This window comes from Augochlora pura, chromosome 7 (genome assembly GCF_028453695.1).
Source record: "Augochlora pura isolate Apur16 chromosome 7, APUR_v2.2.1, whole genome shotgun sequence".
In the NCBI taxonomy this organism is placed as follows: Eukaryota; Metazoa; Arthropoda; class Insecta; order Hymenoptera; family Halictidae; genus Augochlora; species Augochlora pura.
This window is the reverse complement of record NC_135778.1, coordinates 24,642,164-24,660,702: the sequence shown is the minus strand read 5'-3', so window position 1 is coordinate 24,660,702 and position 18,539 is coordinate 24,642,164. Positions and strand designations below refer to the sequence as shown.

At 33.4% G+C, this 18,539-nt stretch overlaps 3 protein-coding genes across 3 annotated transcripts; 2 read left to right on the top strand and 1 right to left on the bottom strand.

The window, feature by feature from the left end:
• Nucleotides 1-1,055: 1,055 nt before the first annotated feature.
• Nucleotides 1,056-3,678, top strand: LOC144473772 (uncharacterized). The gene is made up of 4 exons (XM_078187965.1): nt 1,056-1,091; nt 2,482-2,534; nt 2,695-2,935; nt 3,400-3,678. The coding sequence occupies exons 1-4, from the start codon at nt 1,056-1,058 to the stop codon at nt 3,676-3,678; spliced, it is 609 nt and encodes a 202-aa protein (XP_078044091.1).
• Eaf6 (chromatin modification-related protein EAF6/MEAF6) lies at nt 3,425-9,105 on the bottom strand. The gene is made up of 4 exons (XM_078186483.1): nt 8,912-9,105; nt 8,005-8,208; nt 7,521-7,557; nt 3,425-6,247 (listed from the first exon to the last, which is right to left on the bottom strand). The coding sequence occupies exons 1-4, from the start codon at nt 8,981-8,983 to the stop codon at nt 5,913-5,915; spliced, it is 648 nt and encodes a 215-aa protein (XP_078042609.1). The 5' UTR covers nt 8,984-9,105; the 3' UTR covers nt 3,425-5,912.
• A 4,383-nt stretch (nt 9,106-13,488) lies between these two features.
• Nucleotides 13,489-18,324, top strand: LOC144472468 (bifunctional 3'-phosphoadenosine 5'-phosphosulfate synthase 2). The gene is made up of 10 exons (XM_078185589.1): nt 13,489-14,053; nt 14,621-14,791; nt 15,305-15,830; nt 15,942-16,042; nt 16,119-16,306; nt 16,437-16,683; nt 16,780-16,986; nt 17,110-17,215; nt 17,296-17,472; nt 18,196-18,324. The coding sequence occupies exons 1-10, from the start codon at nt 13,994-13,996 to the stop codon at nt 18,291-18,293; spliced, it is 1,881 nt and encodes a 626-aa protein (XP_078041715.1). The 5' UTR covers nt 13,489-13,993; the 3' UTR covers nt 18,294-18,324.
• The last annotated feature ends 215 nt before the right edge of the window (nt 18,325-18,539 follow it).

Here is an 18,539-nt window from a genome sequence, read left to right as displayed (position 1 = left end):
CGCCAGCAGTTTCTAGCAAACTGGTTTGGTTCACTGAACAGAAATTTCGTAATTATTTATTGAAATTTTCTCATTATTATTTTGCGGCTCATTACCAGAACTTTTCAGCAAATCAGTTGCAGCCAGCGATGACGTTCCCACGACTGCACATTGCGCATCCCGCGTTGTATATACCAAGAATGGCCCAAAAAATGCAAGTGAACGTACTATACCGGGTGATTCGACCGCGTAGAGGACTATCGTCAGAGATATTAGACCGCAAATAAACAGAAAAAAACTGCTATGAATGTTTACAAAAATTTGTGGTTGCTTCAATAAAGCATCGCAAACAAACTATTATCTTTAATAAGGAGTTGATCGAAGCACGATTAATTCCTTCACGAAAGTTTCTCGAACGAAGTTTCCAAATTGAAACAAGGATATTTGGAAAGTGTTGACACAAACTTACAAATGTTAATTTTCAAAATGTTACAAGTCCATAAGAAAGACATTTTTATGTTTAACGATACAATAGCGAACACTAAATATTATTAAATGAAGTTCGATATTTTTAATGTATGCAACGATAGATAAGAATTTAAAGGAACAAAATTACAAAACTGGCAGTTAATTTACAATCGGGTATAAAAGGATTTAAGATAATTGAACAAAATTGTGCCGTATTCTCGAATGTATTGTTACTCGCTACTTTAATCTATTTTTCAAATCGATCGCAATTGTTACTCTAAATTAGTTACTGGCGCAACGGATGTAATTCGGAGCACCCTGTATAAGTCGTATATAAAGATGAGCTGGATGCTGTTGTCCTATTCTTCGGAGGACAGTCGCGAAGGTTCCGCTCGATACCCTTCAAATTTCGTTCGGTGCGAAAGTGTACACGTGCACAATATCGGTGACAGAGAACTATAAAAAAAAAACCCTAACCAACTGAATGAAACACAGTTTCTACGCAACAATAAAATGTGATTGGTTTCGCATAACTATTACTCATACGTGACGCTGAAGAATCTCTGGTATCTCTCGAATCGACTGTGATCATTTATTATTCCAATAAAATGAAGCCCGGTTGTTCGAAACATTTCGCTAACAAGGTCAGTATTGTATTAACAACGCGTATCATTCCTAGGAGCTCGACTTCTATGAATAAATACTTTTCTTAAGAACTTTTCTTAAGAATTCGGCACTTTCAGATAAGTATAATGTCAGTGTCGTCCTAATTTTAAAACATTAAATTTCATTTTGTAAATTTCAATTATAATTTTTCGGACAGTCTACTTTTTTAATTCGAATTTCGCTATAATATTTTCTGTAATGTTCAGTTGTTTGTATTAAAGTTTGGATGTTTCATTTTTACGATATCAAAGAAGCGACGAGGTGAATATATTGTTTACGCCGAAATAAATAATATCAATTTCAGCAATCATAGGTTCAATAGAAGCTTCACCAACAGTTTTAATGAGTTTCAAATAACGCGTGGACAATGTTAAATTTTCAAAATTTGACTACCTTTTGCAATGAAATGCATAACATCCGCGGTCTGTTAATAAATATTATGTATTAAAGATTGAGCGGTAAACGTTCTGGTTAAGGCTAACAGTTGCAAAACTATTGAACGAATGCATCTGATCTTTCTCTAAATGCACTGATCACTTTTTATATTGCACGACCATTTAAGATCGCTCGTTGAAAGTACGATTGCCTAATATAGTGGTTTGCAATTAAAGTAGGAGACATCAACATCTGTCTCCGTGTACACCGCAATTTTTTAAACTGCTTCATTCGTTCTCCGTTGCGAGTGGAAGCGCATTGCGCGCATAGGGTTGCCTCATCACTCTGCAGAATTAGCATGGCACGCAAACGGTTCAAAGTTACTTAAATCTTCAAATTACAATACTTGATTATTAACATTGTGAATTATTCTACGAATTTGAGATCCATATTTTGTTGAAAATTCCGATCGGAGTTCTACCGGATTTATATCGAATTTATCGTGATACTATTATAAAAAAATCGACAGGTATTTATAGTTAAACAAAATCACATTATCGCGAACCACCATGTGCTCGAGAACCGCTGATCCAGCTTCATCTGTGTTAGTGAAGAATTTATACTGGCACTCCCATGCAGCTCGAGCTGCAACACATTGTGCAACGAGTATCTGGTACACGCATGCGCGATAGATCGAGCTTTCGCGTTAACTTTGCTTCTGTATCGAACAATAAGATTCGAGGATTATTAAAAATCCATCATAAAAAGATTCCAAATATTCTGCTATCAATTTTTCGTTAACGATCTGATAAAACTTTTATTCATTTATTTGTGAAAGCTTCAAACGAAACGGCTTCTATAGTGCAATAACAGTATTGTTACACATTTATATTTTTCTAATTGGATAATTTTATAACTAACTTTTCATAACTAGATCTACAATTGTTTACGTAATTTTCATTTGAGACTAACAATTCTTTTTTTGGTGTTTAGATGGTAATTCTTTGCTGCTTCATGGACACTATCATCGCCGGTGTTCTACAAAAGTAAGGCCACAATAATTCACAAAGCTCAGCATCTAAATTTACAAAAAAAAACCTATGAACGTTAATAAATGATTGCGACAAAAAATATTTACAAATCAACGTCATGACTGTAAAAAAGAACTATCCATTTATTTTAATTCCGTTGGTATTTGAATTTCAGCAGATTCCCCTGCGCTCCAATCGATGCGATTCCCGTGGATGGAGCTGCAGTTCCCGTAGCCTGTACACTTCAAACCGGAAACAAGGCTCCTCTGCCAACTTATGTGAAAGTAGCCACGCCAATTTCTTACAGGCTACTTCCAAAAACCTCATCGTTGGTTTATATCGCGCCCGCCATCTTTAAAACAGCGTCCGCCGTCGTCGCAAGGGACACGAAAAGCGAGAAGGAAGTCGAGTATTCGGTAAATTGCACAAATCATTTCTCAAAACATTGTAAAACTCTATATCGGTATTTTTATAAATTGTTTTACGCATTACTTATTTACTTCTGAATGAATAAAAATATTTTTAAAGGCTTCCTTTAGCTTGCGGCACCGCCATTTTGAATTTATCTCGACAACTGACTGCTTAGAATCTTCGAACATTTATTTCAAGACTAATTTCTGGGTTTCCCGGAGTTAATTATTTATTCGTCATCTTCAGAATATCTATGATATGTTGTAATAGAATAGTTTTAATAATTATTACGACTGTTATAATGTTTTTAGTTTCAAATGTCCGCCATTTTCGTAATTTCAAGAGAAATTATAACATATCTTGCCTAAGGTTGCACAAATTTAATAATTAACGAACACTATAGTTTCTATAAAATTTTATTTATTGGTGTGTACTTCGAACGAGTATAAACAACCACATTTATCTGCAGGCTTACCCGAAATATTCGTTCAACTATGGTGTCCTAGACGGCTACACAGGTGATTCGAAGTCTGCGTGGGAGGAAAGAGATGGTGACACGGTAAAAGGGGAATATTCGGTTGTCGAAGCTGATGGATCGATTAGGACAGTTACTTATACGGCGGACAATCATAATGGATTCAATGCAGTCGTCACTAGGAACGAGCCGCCGAAAAATTTGAAACCGGAAGCAAACTTGAAGACGTTCTTGCCAGCCGCGCTTCTTCCCCGTCCCCGCGGAATCAATTAATGATTATCTATTTATCCTTTGAACAAAAAACTGCGGCTAAAAAATTAGAGGATCACGTTAAACTTTAAAAGAATCAAAAACTGTTTCCTTATAACAACCTTTTATTAACAAAAACATTATTGTAACACTATTTTCTTCAATAATTTTCAGTTCTCATTTCATAAATTATTTTTTTAGTATTAATTTAACATCAACAACACATTGTGATAAAAATAGAAAAATTACGTAACACAAAACAATGTACAATAGTAAATATCAAAATATATTTTTATTTATTGCTTTAATGCTTCTTTTCTATTCAATAACATTTCAGTGGGAGAGAGGATAGAGTAAACAAGTGAATGCGTTAAATTAGTTTATATATTAACATAAAAATATTATATTCTTCAGTACATATCTTTCATTTTTAACGTGATTCCCTAATTTTTTTAGGCAGTATGTAGTCCCTGTTAGTAGAGTTTAGTGGTTCGTTTACGTTGTATTAACATTATTGAACATACATATTTAGGCGATTTACAGCCATAATTAAAATTATTTCGTCGCCCAAAGTCATTGAATCCGCTGCCATTGCGTTTCGTTCTGACCGCCATTTTGTTTCACAAAAGCCAACAGATATTTTTATTACTTTTTACAATGACAAGTTATGTTAATAATTTCATTCGAAATAAATTATCTTTGGTCCAAGCCAAATTGCTTCTTTTTCCTGTTTCTAAATTTATTCATAAATCCTGTTTTTTCTTGTTAAGAATATTCAATTTACGATATCAGAACTGAAATTAAAAAAGCTAATGAATAACAAGAAAGCTCAATAAGCATTCGATTACTCCCGAATAATTTATTTATAACACTATAAACACTCGAATATGCTAGTTACAAAAAAATATTTTTTCGAATTTTTATAGATTTTTTCTTAAAATTTCGATCTTTTTAGGTTGAATAGTAATATGAAAAAACATACATAATACTACTTAACATTCAGGACACGATAATTGGGCAAAGATTTATTTTGAAAGATTCTAAAAATGTTTGAGAATCAAACGATTTCAATGGTTATAATAACAAAGAAATGTTGAAAATCTAACGTTAGTTCTTTGTGCAATCAAATGTTTCGTCTTAATTGTACACTACAACTACAATTACGATACTGTATTTGCATGTGTATGAGTGTGTATTACAAAATGATTATTAAAAAATATCAAAAGCGGTGTCTCTTGTACTCACATTTGTTACTTATAAAATACCACGAATTATAACCGTTTGAAAAAAAACAGGCTGTCTATGTATGAAACGCTAAAAGAAACGCTAAAAAGTACAAGAGACAAGAATTAAAAAAATATCAGGTCGTGACCTGCACTATTTTTCAATCTTAAACCTAACAAATACTGTTCGTCTGACTATAAAACCAAAGAAAATCCTTCGTCTTTCATTTTGATTTTCATTGTTTTCAATTCCAATTCGATTTCACACTGTGCCACAATCGCTGCACTATGAACAAACCCCACTTCATAATAGAGACCAGAAAAATAATTTTATTTTCAAACCGAAAGCTCAACATCCAGCAAAGAAGTTAGAAACTTTAATTCATGTTACTGCCTTTCAAATTCATCCTACTAAATTGCATCTGTTCCCGGTATCAGTTTCTAGAAAAATAATATATCTCCCGCATGATAATTAATCAACAATAAACAATGAAAATAATTTTACATTAATCGTTTCTCATTTTTAAAATAAGATTTTATGAATTTACTTTGCGATGTTGCCAATTCGATACCAAAGAACAAACGAAGTTAAGAAAATAAGGATGGTAACCACAGACCAAATTCTTGTCCGTCCATCTCTCTCAACCAGAAGATCAAAGTATCTTCTTAAGAGCTCAAGCAAAGATGAAATATTTATATTTAGCATATATAAACCAATTTAAATAGCTACAGAAGGTGTTGAAACACTCGTTTACTGGATACGGAGCCTCAAAGGTTCTCAAATTCCTCCATTTCCGGTCCACCGATCCCACATCGCACCACTTACTCTGGTTATCCTCTATTCAAAAGCGTCGTCGACGCTTCTCACAGTTCAGTACAAGTTCAAAATTCGTAGTGCATTTATTATAAAATAGAGTGTGATTTCGGTACATCGATAAAACCGTGTGAGCAAAATGAAACTGTGATTCACAGAAGAGAATGTTCGTTCGATTCGCGGCGAAAACCGTCGAAAGAAGATGCCGGCAATGCGGGGTTCTACCTATTCCTAGATCGTTTATTGCTATTCTTTTTCGCGCTATTCGCGGCTTTGCTTTTCGCTGCTTCTTTTCCTGTGTTCTCTTTCAGGGAGGCGTGCTCGAGGCTACCGTTGCTCGCGTGGCCGTTCGCGAACTGTCCCGACATCTCGTTGGAAGATGATAGTGACCCGTTTTGGTTATACTGCCCGGTCAGGGAGTGGTTCTTTCCCGAGGACTCCTTGTTCCCATTGCTGGTGGCTGTGTTCCCGCTGGTCCCATGGGAATTCACCAGGCTGCAATTGTCCTCGCTACCGCTGTTCCCGATCTGTGACTCCGATTCGCTGTACCGGTCAACTGCAAGCAGGTTGAACATAGGAGAATCGGGATCCTTGGTCGACTCGAGGCTCAGTTTCAAGGAAACACCGCTTTCCAAAGGCGATACGGTCTCAGGCATGATAGCAATTTGCAATTTCACTAAGTGTTCGCGGTTCTTTTAGACCTGGAACTTAATTTTGACATCGCTCTGGCCCCATTGGACAAAAACAGCGAATACTTTATGAGCGTTTACTAGTTTTTTAATATTCGCGTTGCAGAGAATAATAATTATAGGTCACCCGATACCCGTTTGGTGTCGAAGACCACCTGTGCCAGAGATGGAACTTGTATACAACTCATATTTACTGTAAACATAAGCATTCTTTGATTTAAACTAATTTTATAATAAGGGAAATTTTCTCCAATTCTTTCTAACACGAAATGACAGTCTACTTAAATTGAATCAAATTATTCTTTACAACATTGTATATCTATTGTAATTTAATTTTTGCTGAAACTCATATTAAATAACACTCAGTTGAATACGATATATTATCGTATTATAACCAAATGTACTGCAAAAACATGCTTTAAGTAAGAAAACCATCATGTAAATATATTTAGAGTTCGGAGTTGCTATAGAAAGTAAAATAATACTGCTCATCTAACCCTCACTACACTTTCAACAGATTTATAAAGAAAAAGCAAAGTTTTCTATCGACATTCGCGTACAGCAAAGCAATGTAGCAGATAGAGACTGTAAACTAAAGAATAATAAATGATAAAACTACGAAAGAAATAGGAAATGGATTTGAATTTTATTCATAATCAAGATACAGAAAAAAAGATGAATATAGATGAAAAACAGACAAAGGAAATCAATTTTGTGAAGTTCTACCTGAAGACTACAAGAAAAGACGTGAACGAAACAGATTAATTGAAAAAAAATAGATAGGTAATAAGTAAAAATTTATTTATAACTTAAATACAGAAGAAAATAAAAGTTGTATAGTCAAATTCAAAGTAATGGTACGAAAACAATCCTTCAAACGTTTAATCATTAATTTATCTATCTAAGTTGCATAACAATCCAGCTTTATTACTATTTTCTTGTTTATGGAAGACAGTATGGTCGATACAATAAAAAGAAAAAGGAATACAATCAAGGACAAACTTAACAACTAAAAAGAATCACTTTCGAGGATAGGATAAAAAGAAAAGTTGGAAGGGATGGTAGGATGAAAAATAAAGATGTACTCATTTTTCGCATTGAAAAATTAACTATCTCAGGAATATCCATTGAGGTCCTTACTTTTTTCCTGTGTATTTTCCACAAGTCCGCTAACCGCCTGCAAAAATACAATCTTCATAATTTATATAAATTGTGTATCTTTTCACTATTTACAGAATAATGTTCCATTTAAAATAAAGTGAACATTTATGTATTATCGGCGTTTTACATATTTTAATCTTTTATATATCGAAATTAAGAAACGTGTAAATATTTTTTTATTTTTCCACTTTCCAGACATGCAAGATGCAAAGAAATATACATGTGTTTAATTGTTTAAATATTTACAGTCGGTCACATATGTATTATTTTTTTATGCATTCCTACTGCAATGGCTTTTGCATTATAACATTGCATTTTCATATTTTAATTTTAGTACTTCTTATGATTAGTGATATACAATATAATAATCTGTATTAGTTTTTAAATCCATTGAAAGCTGTTAAAAACGTTGGAGTGTTGACTTCATTAAATAACATTCCAAAATAGAACGCTAAGTACTCACAGCCATGGACGTGATAGAAGATTTTGAGAAAAGCCTTTCAGCTTCTTTGAACTTCCTGTTACGCTTGTCTGCTTTGCTGTTAGTGTTTTTATTGCTTGCTAAATATCTGTCCCAACCACGTATTATGTTGCCATATAATTGTGTATCTTCCAAATAACTACCCTCGAATGCATAGATTTGACGTTCTAAGTTGGCAAGGGTATCCTATAAAATTAGAAAACTTTTTCACTATATAAAATATAATTAATTGACAAAGTGAAATCAATCTCAGTCATCATAATGATTAAATATTACAATTTACAACCATAAATATTATTTCTTTTCATTCATATTTAAGTGACCTCAGACTATTGATATTTAATATCCTTACCTAGCAGAAATTATTTATTATAGCAATTACATTATTCGTAAAATTATATTTTACATGAAATATTATTGCAATCATGATTGCTTTCAGTATCCATTACCAAATATTTGTCATTTCTGAACCCATAAGTAAAATCAATTACACTTTCTTGGTCAATATCAATGATCAAAACAAACTAACAAGGTTATAAAATATCTTGAAATGTCAATAAATCTTTTTTAACATATTTCACATTTTCATTTGAAAATCTTTCTATTGCATGAAAGTGGGAAGTAACAGGTTGAAGAATTGAGGTCAATATAAAAGGAGACTAATAAGAAAAACATTACCAGAAGGTTATGTTAATGTAACCTTAAAAATTCTGTGATGATCGAAAGTGCGCGTAAAAATTTTAATGTCGTGTGAAAATAATTGATAATTCGGAATAATTGTTAACTCCTCACGTAAGGTATTCAATTATTTAGCGAATTAGAGATACGATTTACATGAAGGAAAGAGAATTGAAAAAACAGACCAATTTGACAGTTTGGCAATACTCACAGCTATTTCTGCTTTTCGTTTCACTAACTCCGCAAGTTCCGCCCGTAAATCGACGGAAGACTTTGTCGACATTGTTTATTTATATATATTTCTATAACACTAACAATAACTTGTACAATTTTGCTCGAAAACTGATTTCTTTATTCTTGAGAGACACCAGATTTCGTTTTACAATGAAAACTGTCCAGAGTGCCCTGAAGTTGGAACTAATTGAAGTTAGACACACAAAACATTAATATTAAAATCAGGAAGTAATTTTACTGTAATCATTTTTACATAAAACTGTTAAAAATCTCTATCTTTATAAAAATTCTATCACCGGTAACAATATATCGAGAAATATAATTGAATGTTTCGATTAAATTCTTTACAACGACTGTTACAAACAATTCTAAAATTGTGCAATTGATTGTATTAATTAATACAATTTATAAAATTTTGATCAATCGTGTAATATAAATATTATCAATAGTTAATATATTTCATTGTGATTTATTTTAAATATAATCAGAATGCTGGTATTTGATTCATTTAGTTTTATTTATCGTATGCTGTTTTATATAATAAAAGTCAAACATGATTTATAGATAATTGATAAATTAAATAGTACTTTATGCTACTAAGAACATATTCGCGAACAAAATTACTAATTAGTATTTCTACTTTTGGACAGATTTTAATTATCTTCCGCCATTTTGTCGGATACCGATAGCGCCATCTTATCATTTTTTACTCAACTATTACCCCTGATATTATACAAATCTCTGAATCTCCTTGTCAGGCACATAATCATTTTTTCGAAATGTATGTATATGTACATAGATAAAGAATATTCAATAATTTTAAAGCTCGATTAACATAACAACTCAAATATAGCGAATTTCCTATCTTGGTGTACAAAATTAAATTTTCCAATAATTTTATGTTGTAAAGAATTACTATAAAAGAATTTTGTTATAGGGTTTTATACATTTTTATTTTATAACTAACAGTGTTAGAAATATTTTCCTTAACGATATGTGAACCAGATCTTTAGTTATACAAGGACAATATATAAGAATATAAATTAAAGAAATTCTATTAAATTTATAATTTAAAAAAATTAGAAATTATAAAAATTCTAGTGTAAACGTTAAAAAGCTATTATGAAATTCCTTTCTTTCTACCTATATCGGTTACCATAACCGTGGAGCGATAATAACACATAATGGTAGCTGTCGGTAAGCTTCGTGATGCAAACAATGACAGTAACATCTCGAAAAAAAGGAATATTGTAACAATTAATAGTTAAACAATCGTTACATGTAAGTTGAACGTGTAAGAAATTTATAACTTCACTCCATCACTTGATCCAATTCATTTTAATTCAACGTTAAACGTGAAAATTGCTACAAAGAAAATAAAATTTCAAAATTAATAATTCCTTCGTTATATAACATTCGTTATTTTAATATTTTCTTTTTGATACTATCAATGTTATAATATGGAGTAATAATAGCATTATTCGGAACAGAAAGCTAAAACAGGAAAATTATTTAAACGGGAAGATAGAATAATAAAAGCAAAAAACAATTAGACAATAAAATTGAAAAAGTAAGTGTCAATCATTCTTCTTTTAATTACTTTAACGCAATTCTTTTCAACTCCAATTCGATCGTAAAATCGAGGAAGAAATAAATTCTTAAATATAGAAGATCGAGGTTGTAAATTAAGTAGATCTATACAGAAAGATAAAATAATGTTCGAAATGTTAGAAACATAATGCTAAATTACAAAATAGGGAACAGTAAGTATTTACTAAGTTATTAGAAGATCAATCTAGATCAAGGATAAATCATTCCACAAGATAAGACAAGGCGATACAAAATTGAAAATAAAAAGAACTAGAAACTGGAGAACCGACTTCCGGTTTGATTTTCGTTCCGCGAATATTAAAATAGGCCAACACAGGCGTTGCTGCACTAAATTGCAAATTTCACTGTTATGTGTCCTCGAGTTTTTCATCGGCGTTCGGTTTTTTCTATTTCCAGGGCCGCCGTTCAAGAAAACGAGTAAGAGAGAGAGAGAGAAACAAAGACAGAGAGAGAGAGAGAGAGAAAGAGAGGGAAAGTGTGCAATTTCTCCCCTCCTGAAGGAAAAGACGTCTTTGTAACCCTTCGCGGCAATATATGAATGAACACGTGTCTCCAGTTACTCAGTCTTTCCATGAAGATCATTATTGTTTAGAAGCCGAGCTACCAATTGGGCGTCAATCAATTAAAAGCAATGATTCGTAAAAAGGACGGTCGACTGTTTGATAGAGAATATAATCATGTGAGTTTCAAATAATTCCATAATTTTTGTGCGTGCTTAACCAGTTCCAAATAATCCTCCCATCTCCACTTATTGTTTAGCTGATTCCAAATAATTCTCCCATCTTCATGCAATATTCAGATTGTGTTAACTTGAACAATTTATCTTGAATTACAATTATTTTTAGATACTTTCTAAAAAAAAGTCTTTCTTAGAAACTTTCTATTCGAGTATGCATTTTCGAGTGTATTTTATTTGAGCAACAAAAATATTTTATTTTCATTTTTCTTTAAATCTGACGATGTTTTGGACTTTATGTTTTGATTAACAAATTTTGTTCTATAGTAACTAATACAATTCGTTTAAAATAACTCCTTCATAGTAAATGTTAAAATTTCTTGTGTTGCAATGTACTTTAACTTGATAGCGATACTATAATCAACACATTAGAAATTATTGTAAAACAGTAATAATAATAGTTAATAATTAATTAATCATGTGATAACAAAGCAACGAAATTGTTTAGTTGATAATATCGTTACATCTGAGTTTCGTTAACTTTCTTGTTACAATTTATGTTCATTCAATTTTTCACCTTTTTGTATTAAAGTCGAGAGAAATATTCGAAGAAAACCTACATGTGTAGATGTGTACGTGAACAAATTAAATGGTCAATTCTCGGTCAACGAAACTCCTTTTTCGAAACGCGGCTAAAATACGCTCGTTTCGTTCTCATGAAACTAGATCACGGATTATTATCAGTCTCGTGTTCCCATTTTCTTTTCTCATCTAACAAGAACAATTATGCACTGCTACGCATGTGAAGCAATTGACAAAAAGTTTCTCCGAAACGTTTTCGTCACGATATTGTAACAAAAATAGGATCAAAACTGTAGATTTTCTAGTAAACGTGATTTTAGAACAACAGGAAAGAAAATGTAACTTTAAATAATATTTATTTATTATAATGATATATTTGTTCTTGATCCAACGTATTATTAATTCAATTCAAGTAATGCGAAACGAATAATTTATTTTCCAAGTTGTTCAAACCAATATAAATATTCTTTTTATTTAATTATATACTGGGTGGTTCTATTTAACTCGTTGAGCGCGGCGCCGATATTGCCGTCCTTACGGCTGCGCCGGCAGCGAGCGAGCGTTCTGCGAATTCACATTGTCGGCCACCAACACACGGGCCCCGCCTTACGCGCACTGGTGCCCGTGATCGCGAAAAAAAAGAAAAAAGAAAAAAGAAAAAAGAGAAAGAAGAGAAAAGAAAAATCCAAAGATACAAAAAGCGCTCAAAATTATTTGAGCGCTAGATAAACGGAAAGACCAAGAAAGTTGTGATATGTGTAAATCCAAGACACATTTTTGTTTACAATGCTTTAATAAATCTCATTGAAACTACATTTGACTACATTTATTTTTTATTTTCAATACTGTCGGTCCCCAGGGACCGACGTCGCGGTCAACGTGTTAAATAACGAAATGGCTGACAATAAGAGACACATGTTTGTAAAGGTGGTCGCATACTTACAGGCGCCATCATTAGCCTTCATTGATGAAAATTACTAAAGTATTTGTTGCAATTATCGAGCCGAGTAAATTCAATTGTTATAAATAATTTTTGAAACAATATAAAATAGTTATATTACGATAATTTACCAGCTTAATAATAAATTAAAAGAAATTTAATGATTTAATAAAAAAATTTCTGTTTATTCTTTTATTGAACTTTCGTTGAAAAGTCTACTTTTAACTTTACTAATAATATAATTATATAAATAATATAAATATACCACTAAAATATATGATATACCATAAGCTCATTTTTCAAATTTTCAAATTTTTGTCGGAGACGTTTTAATTTGCAATACTTTCGATAACAAATTTTATTTCAATTTCTCTATTACTGTACAAGTAAATGCATAATGAATTGACATGGAAAACAAAGAAAATAAATGATGAATTACGAATTCAGAGATTTCGAGATTTGAAATAAGTCGAGATTTATTGACGTATGGTTTTTAGAAAAATCATGGAATCTTTAACCGAGACACCCTGTACGTTTTATGTTTCCGATTAACGTTTAATAAATAGTACAGAGGGTCCAGCAACATTTGTATTACGTTCCATATCGCATCTATCAGCCCACGATTTCCTTGTTGTTGGCATTCGAGGAATCTCATGGAATTTTTCGATCCCACTGCCGAGCTCGTTTAACTTTCGTTTAACTTTCTCGCTCGACAGTGCCTCGGATCTTCACCAGTCGAGTGCGAGCCATGTGTCCGAGTAGTATACTTTCTTTATCGTGTTTATCCAGTGTGTCATTAAGGAAAGAACTCTAAAACTACCTGGCTCCGCATCTGTTCACCTTCACGTTGAAAATAACCATTCGGTTCGCTTGAGGGAAACAAGGGAAAGCTTTCGCTTGTCTATGCTGAAACCGTTGTCAAAATTATAGTTAAGAAGCTGCAGTCGTGTGGAATTAAACTGAGAAATAAGCGTGAGAAGTAAACTGGAGGATTAAATTGAAAAATCGAAAATGTGTAGAAAGTAAATTAATAGGATCAAATTGAAAAATTCGAATCGTGTGAAAAGTAAATTATAATTGTGACGAAAAAGTAAAATTGTAATTGCGTAAAAATAAAATCGTAGATATTGTAATTGTGTCGTGTTATTTAGAAAGTCGGTAAAAGAAGTTGTATTTGCATAAAAAATTCGACTGGACTACGACGTGCAAAAATTACGTTCAACAATTATAACTGCAGAATTGTTTTCGAAATGGGCATGTACTTGAACTCGTTCGTGGAAGACCGATCCGCATGCAGGAAAAGCGATAAGGTATTATTACACGACGAGATTATGTAATTATGAGTTTAGAAGATTGTTGAGAAATTAATAGAAGCTGTAGCTTCGACGCGGCAACTGATGAATTATTATTATCATAGAACAATAACAAGTCCTCGTTTCTTCAGATTTTTGTTATTGTTTTTACTTTATGGTGCGCATATACAAATATTCAAAAATATTTTAAAAAATAGCAAACATAGCATATTTTATTTTTCATTAGATATCAAAGATCACTAGAGTTTTATTACTTCGAACACTATTTGTTAGTAATGATTGTTGTTGATTTAAAAATAAAGGGAACAAAGTTGTACTAGGCTTACTTCAGATGTTATTTATTACCAATTATTTTTGCCCATTTATATTACTAATTTTATTTATTAATTATCACTAATTTTTGTTAGCAATTCGTCAGATATTAAGGCGAATTATTCGCTTTAAAAATGATTTTATAAATGTGTGAAACACGCCGTTAGAATTTAATATTTCCAGATTAATAATTGTCGCAAAAGCAACAGAAAAATATTGTAAATTGTAGATATTTGTACCACGTGATTCCAGATCGTCGCATCGAACGTGACACAACAGCTTCATCAAGTGTCGCGTGAGAAACGAGGAGAGTCTTATGGGAGGTTCAAGGGATTCCGCGGCTGCACCGTATGGTTAACGGGACTTTCCGGTGCTGGGAAGACTTCGATCTCTTTCCAACTCGAGTACTACCTCATTTCTCAGGCGAGTTAATGACAGCCAGTAACGGACCGACAGTCGAACTCCCATCCGAATGAAACTTAACAGCTGGTCCACTCAACAGCTGATTCCAGTTTGATTCGAATAAATGTTGAGAAAAATAGTTCTCAAACATATTCGAACATTATCATTTTCACGGGAATACACCATTGTACTTGACACAGCCAAATCGTTCTATACCAGAAACATGTTCGTAACTTCCGCGGTTAACTTTCTAATGCAGGAGTCGCATCCATTTTCTAAATAATTAGACGTCTCAGGAACTCGATAGTCGACACGTTTAAATATTACAAACAAAATACGCCATTGCACTTAATCGAATCTGCGAGTAGGTTCTACCCAATTTTTATAACTGCAATAGTTAAAGCACTAAACATTTCTGAAGCTGATAGTTTCTTCTTTTCTCCTGAAGTTAGACACCTCAAGAACTGTATATCCGACAGGCACTTTCTCATAAAAAATTGATCGATCTTCAAGTGAACGGCTTCCTGGTTGCAGGGGATACCAGCGTACAGTCTGGACGGTGACAACATCCGGCAAGGATTAAACAGGAACTTAGGTTTCACGAAAGAGGATCGCGAGGAGAACGTTCGCAGAGCGGCAGAGGTTGCAAAGATGTTTTCTGACTGCGGCGTGATAACTATTTGCAGCTTTGTTTCACCGTTCGAAGATGACAGAAGATTGGCCCGAAAGATCCTCGAGGAGTACGATCTGAAGTTCTTCGAGATTTATGTGGAAGCTTCGTTGGCCATCTGCGAAGCAAGGGATGTTAAAGGATTGTACAAAAAAGCGCGGGAAGGAATGATTCGAAGTTTCACCGGAGTTGGACAGCAGTATGAAGTGCCGAGGCAGCCAGATTTGATAGTGAACACGGAGGTTCGTAATGTGGAGAAGTCGATGAGAATGGTGATTGATTTGTTGGAGAGGGAAGGAATTATTCCCAGGATTCCTAAGATTGTTGAGGAGCTTTTCGTCGCCAGTGAGAGGGCTGAAGTAGTTAAACTGGAAGCAGAGAATTTTCCGAGTATGTTTCCGTTCTTTATCATTGTAATGTTTCGTATTCTGGTTGCAGGAAAATATTTGTTGAATCGGTGTCCAATAATTGTTATAGAGAAATAATCTTCGATATTTTCAGGCATTGAAATTAATAATGTCGACTTACAATGGGTCCAAGTGCTGGCTGAGGGTTGGGCGAGTCCCTTAAAAGGTTTTATGAGAGAATATGAATATTTGCAGGTGGGAAAAGTTTGTTTGAACCACGGGCAATTGAGAATCGAAGAAGAAAAGTTCTATAATATATTGAATATTTTAGTGTCAACATTTCAAAACTCTCGAACAAAATGGTGGCGTTATTAATCAGTCGATACCTATCGTACTTCCGATCACCGTAACGGATAAGGAACGATGCAACGATGCACCAGCCTTGACTTTGAAACATCAAGGTCGTTCTGTGGCGATTCTACGGAGTCCCGAATTTTTTGCACACCGGAAGGATGAAAGGTCCTAATGCAATCTATTTAAGTTGCCAATCAATCTTTTCAGTTTTCGTAAATGGAAGCAAATGACGTTAACCGATCTAATTGTAATATAAGAATTTAATGCATCCGTATAATTTGTTTTATAATTGTAGGTGTTCCAGGGAATTTGGAACAAGCGATCCAAATCATCCGCATATTAGAATGATTCAAAACTCGGGTGATTGGCTGGTTGGCGGGGAGCTTGAAGTTTTTGAGAGAATCAGATGGAACGATGGCCTCGATGATTATAGGCTCACTCCCAACGAGATACGGAGGAAGTGCAAAGACATGGGTGCTGATGTTGTTTTCGCATTTCAATTGAGGAATCCAGTGCATAATGGCCATGCACTGTTAATGCAGGTATTTCGAAATATAATTCTGGATCGTTGCCATCAGATTAAACTGTGTCAGATTTACAAAGTCTACATATGAAAAATTCTCTGCAATGATAACCAGGACACAAGAAAGTATCTCGTGGAGGAAAGAGGCTTCAAAAAACCAGTCCTTCTGCTGCATCCGCTAGGAGGATGGACGAAGGAGGACGACGTACCATTGCCAATAAGAATAAAACAACACCAGTGTGTCTTGGAAGAAGGAGTTCTACATAAGGACACAATTCTCGCCATTTTCCCAAGTCCGATGTTGTACGCTGGACCTACTGAGGTATTAATACCAATTTGTTCCGCGATTTAATGACTTAGAAACGAGCTCAACACTATAATTGTTATTGCTATTTTTGTTATAAACAATTAATGGAGTTACGGTAAATAAATCGCTTTGTTACAGGTGCAGTGGCACGCTAAGGCAAGGATGGTGGCCGGTGCTAATTTTTATATTGTTGGGCGCGATCCTGCAGGTTTGCCTCATCCTGACAAATCCAAAACCCTGGATGGTAAAGCGAAACCATGCTACATCGATTGGAAAATCTAGATACGATTTTATGAATTAAATAAATTATGTTTGTGACGTTAGGTAACTTGTACGACCCGACACATGGATCCAAGGTATTGTCAATGGCGCCAGGTCTCCAAAATTTGGAGATAATCCCATTCAGGGTGGCGGCATATGACACAAAGTCGAAGAAAATGGCATTCTTCGAGCCCCAGCGATCTCAGGACTTCGCTTTCATATCAGGGACTAAGATGCGAGGTCAGTTACATTTGTCAAAATAAATTGAAGTTCAGAAATGAACCTAAAATATGGAGTTTCAAGGATTCAATAGAAGGACACCAATACGGTTGCCGAACGATGAATGAGTAGAACAACGTTAATCTTAATATTGGAAATAAAACTTTCAATTTAATATAAATGTACAAAATTGATATTAATATCGAATGTTTGAATTCAAGATTGACATTAATACTAAACATTGATAGACAACATGTGCATTAACAGTACATATCAACGTCGGAAAGTAACAAATCTGAAATCAGCTTCACACCAACATGGACGCTGAAGGAATTAACATTCATACCAACTGTAGAAATTCAAAATTAATATCAATATTAAATATCAATATAGAAAATACGTATGCGCAGTACACTTTGACATTAATGGGTTAAAAATAATCTACCGATATGGCCATTGAATAATAAATTAATATTATACTATTCGCACTGACATCGAAACTTAAAGCAACAATTTAATATAAATGTACAAAATCGATATGGTAGAAATCTTACAATTAAAAATATTAACGTTACGTTAAATTAATGAATTAATTACAGAATTGGCATTAGAGTAATGATGATTCAGTTAATTGTGTGAAAAATAGGAAGTTCTCTTTTTTAAAATTATTTAACGAGCAAACAAATAAATATCTAAAGTTATTCTTAATTTAAACTTAACAAATCAACATTTTTTTTATTGTAGAACTGGCAAAATCCGGAGAAAATCCGCCAGAAGGATTTATGGCGCCGCGGGCATGGCGGGTAATGGCGGACTATTACGCAGATCAACCGAAATTTTAAGTAGACACTAGACTGCAGCTCTTTATGCAAATATAAATATTTATGTAAAGTTTCTTTTACAAGATTGCACTATACTCCAACAAAAATGACAATCTTACTCAACCTACTGAAATATTTTCAGTAACAAGTAATTTCTTCGTAACATCTGCAGTCTAGTAAACATACATAGCAATTTGTAAATGATTATTTTTGTAAGCGTAAAATATTTGTATCTTGCCCGTTAATTAACACTTTACCTGTCAAAAG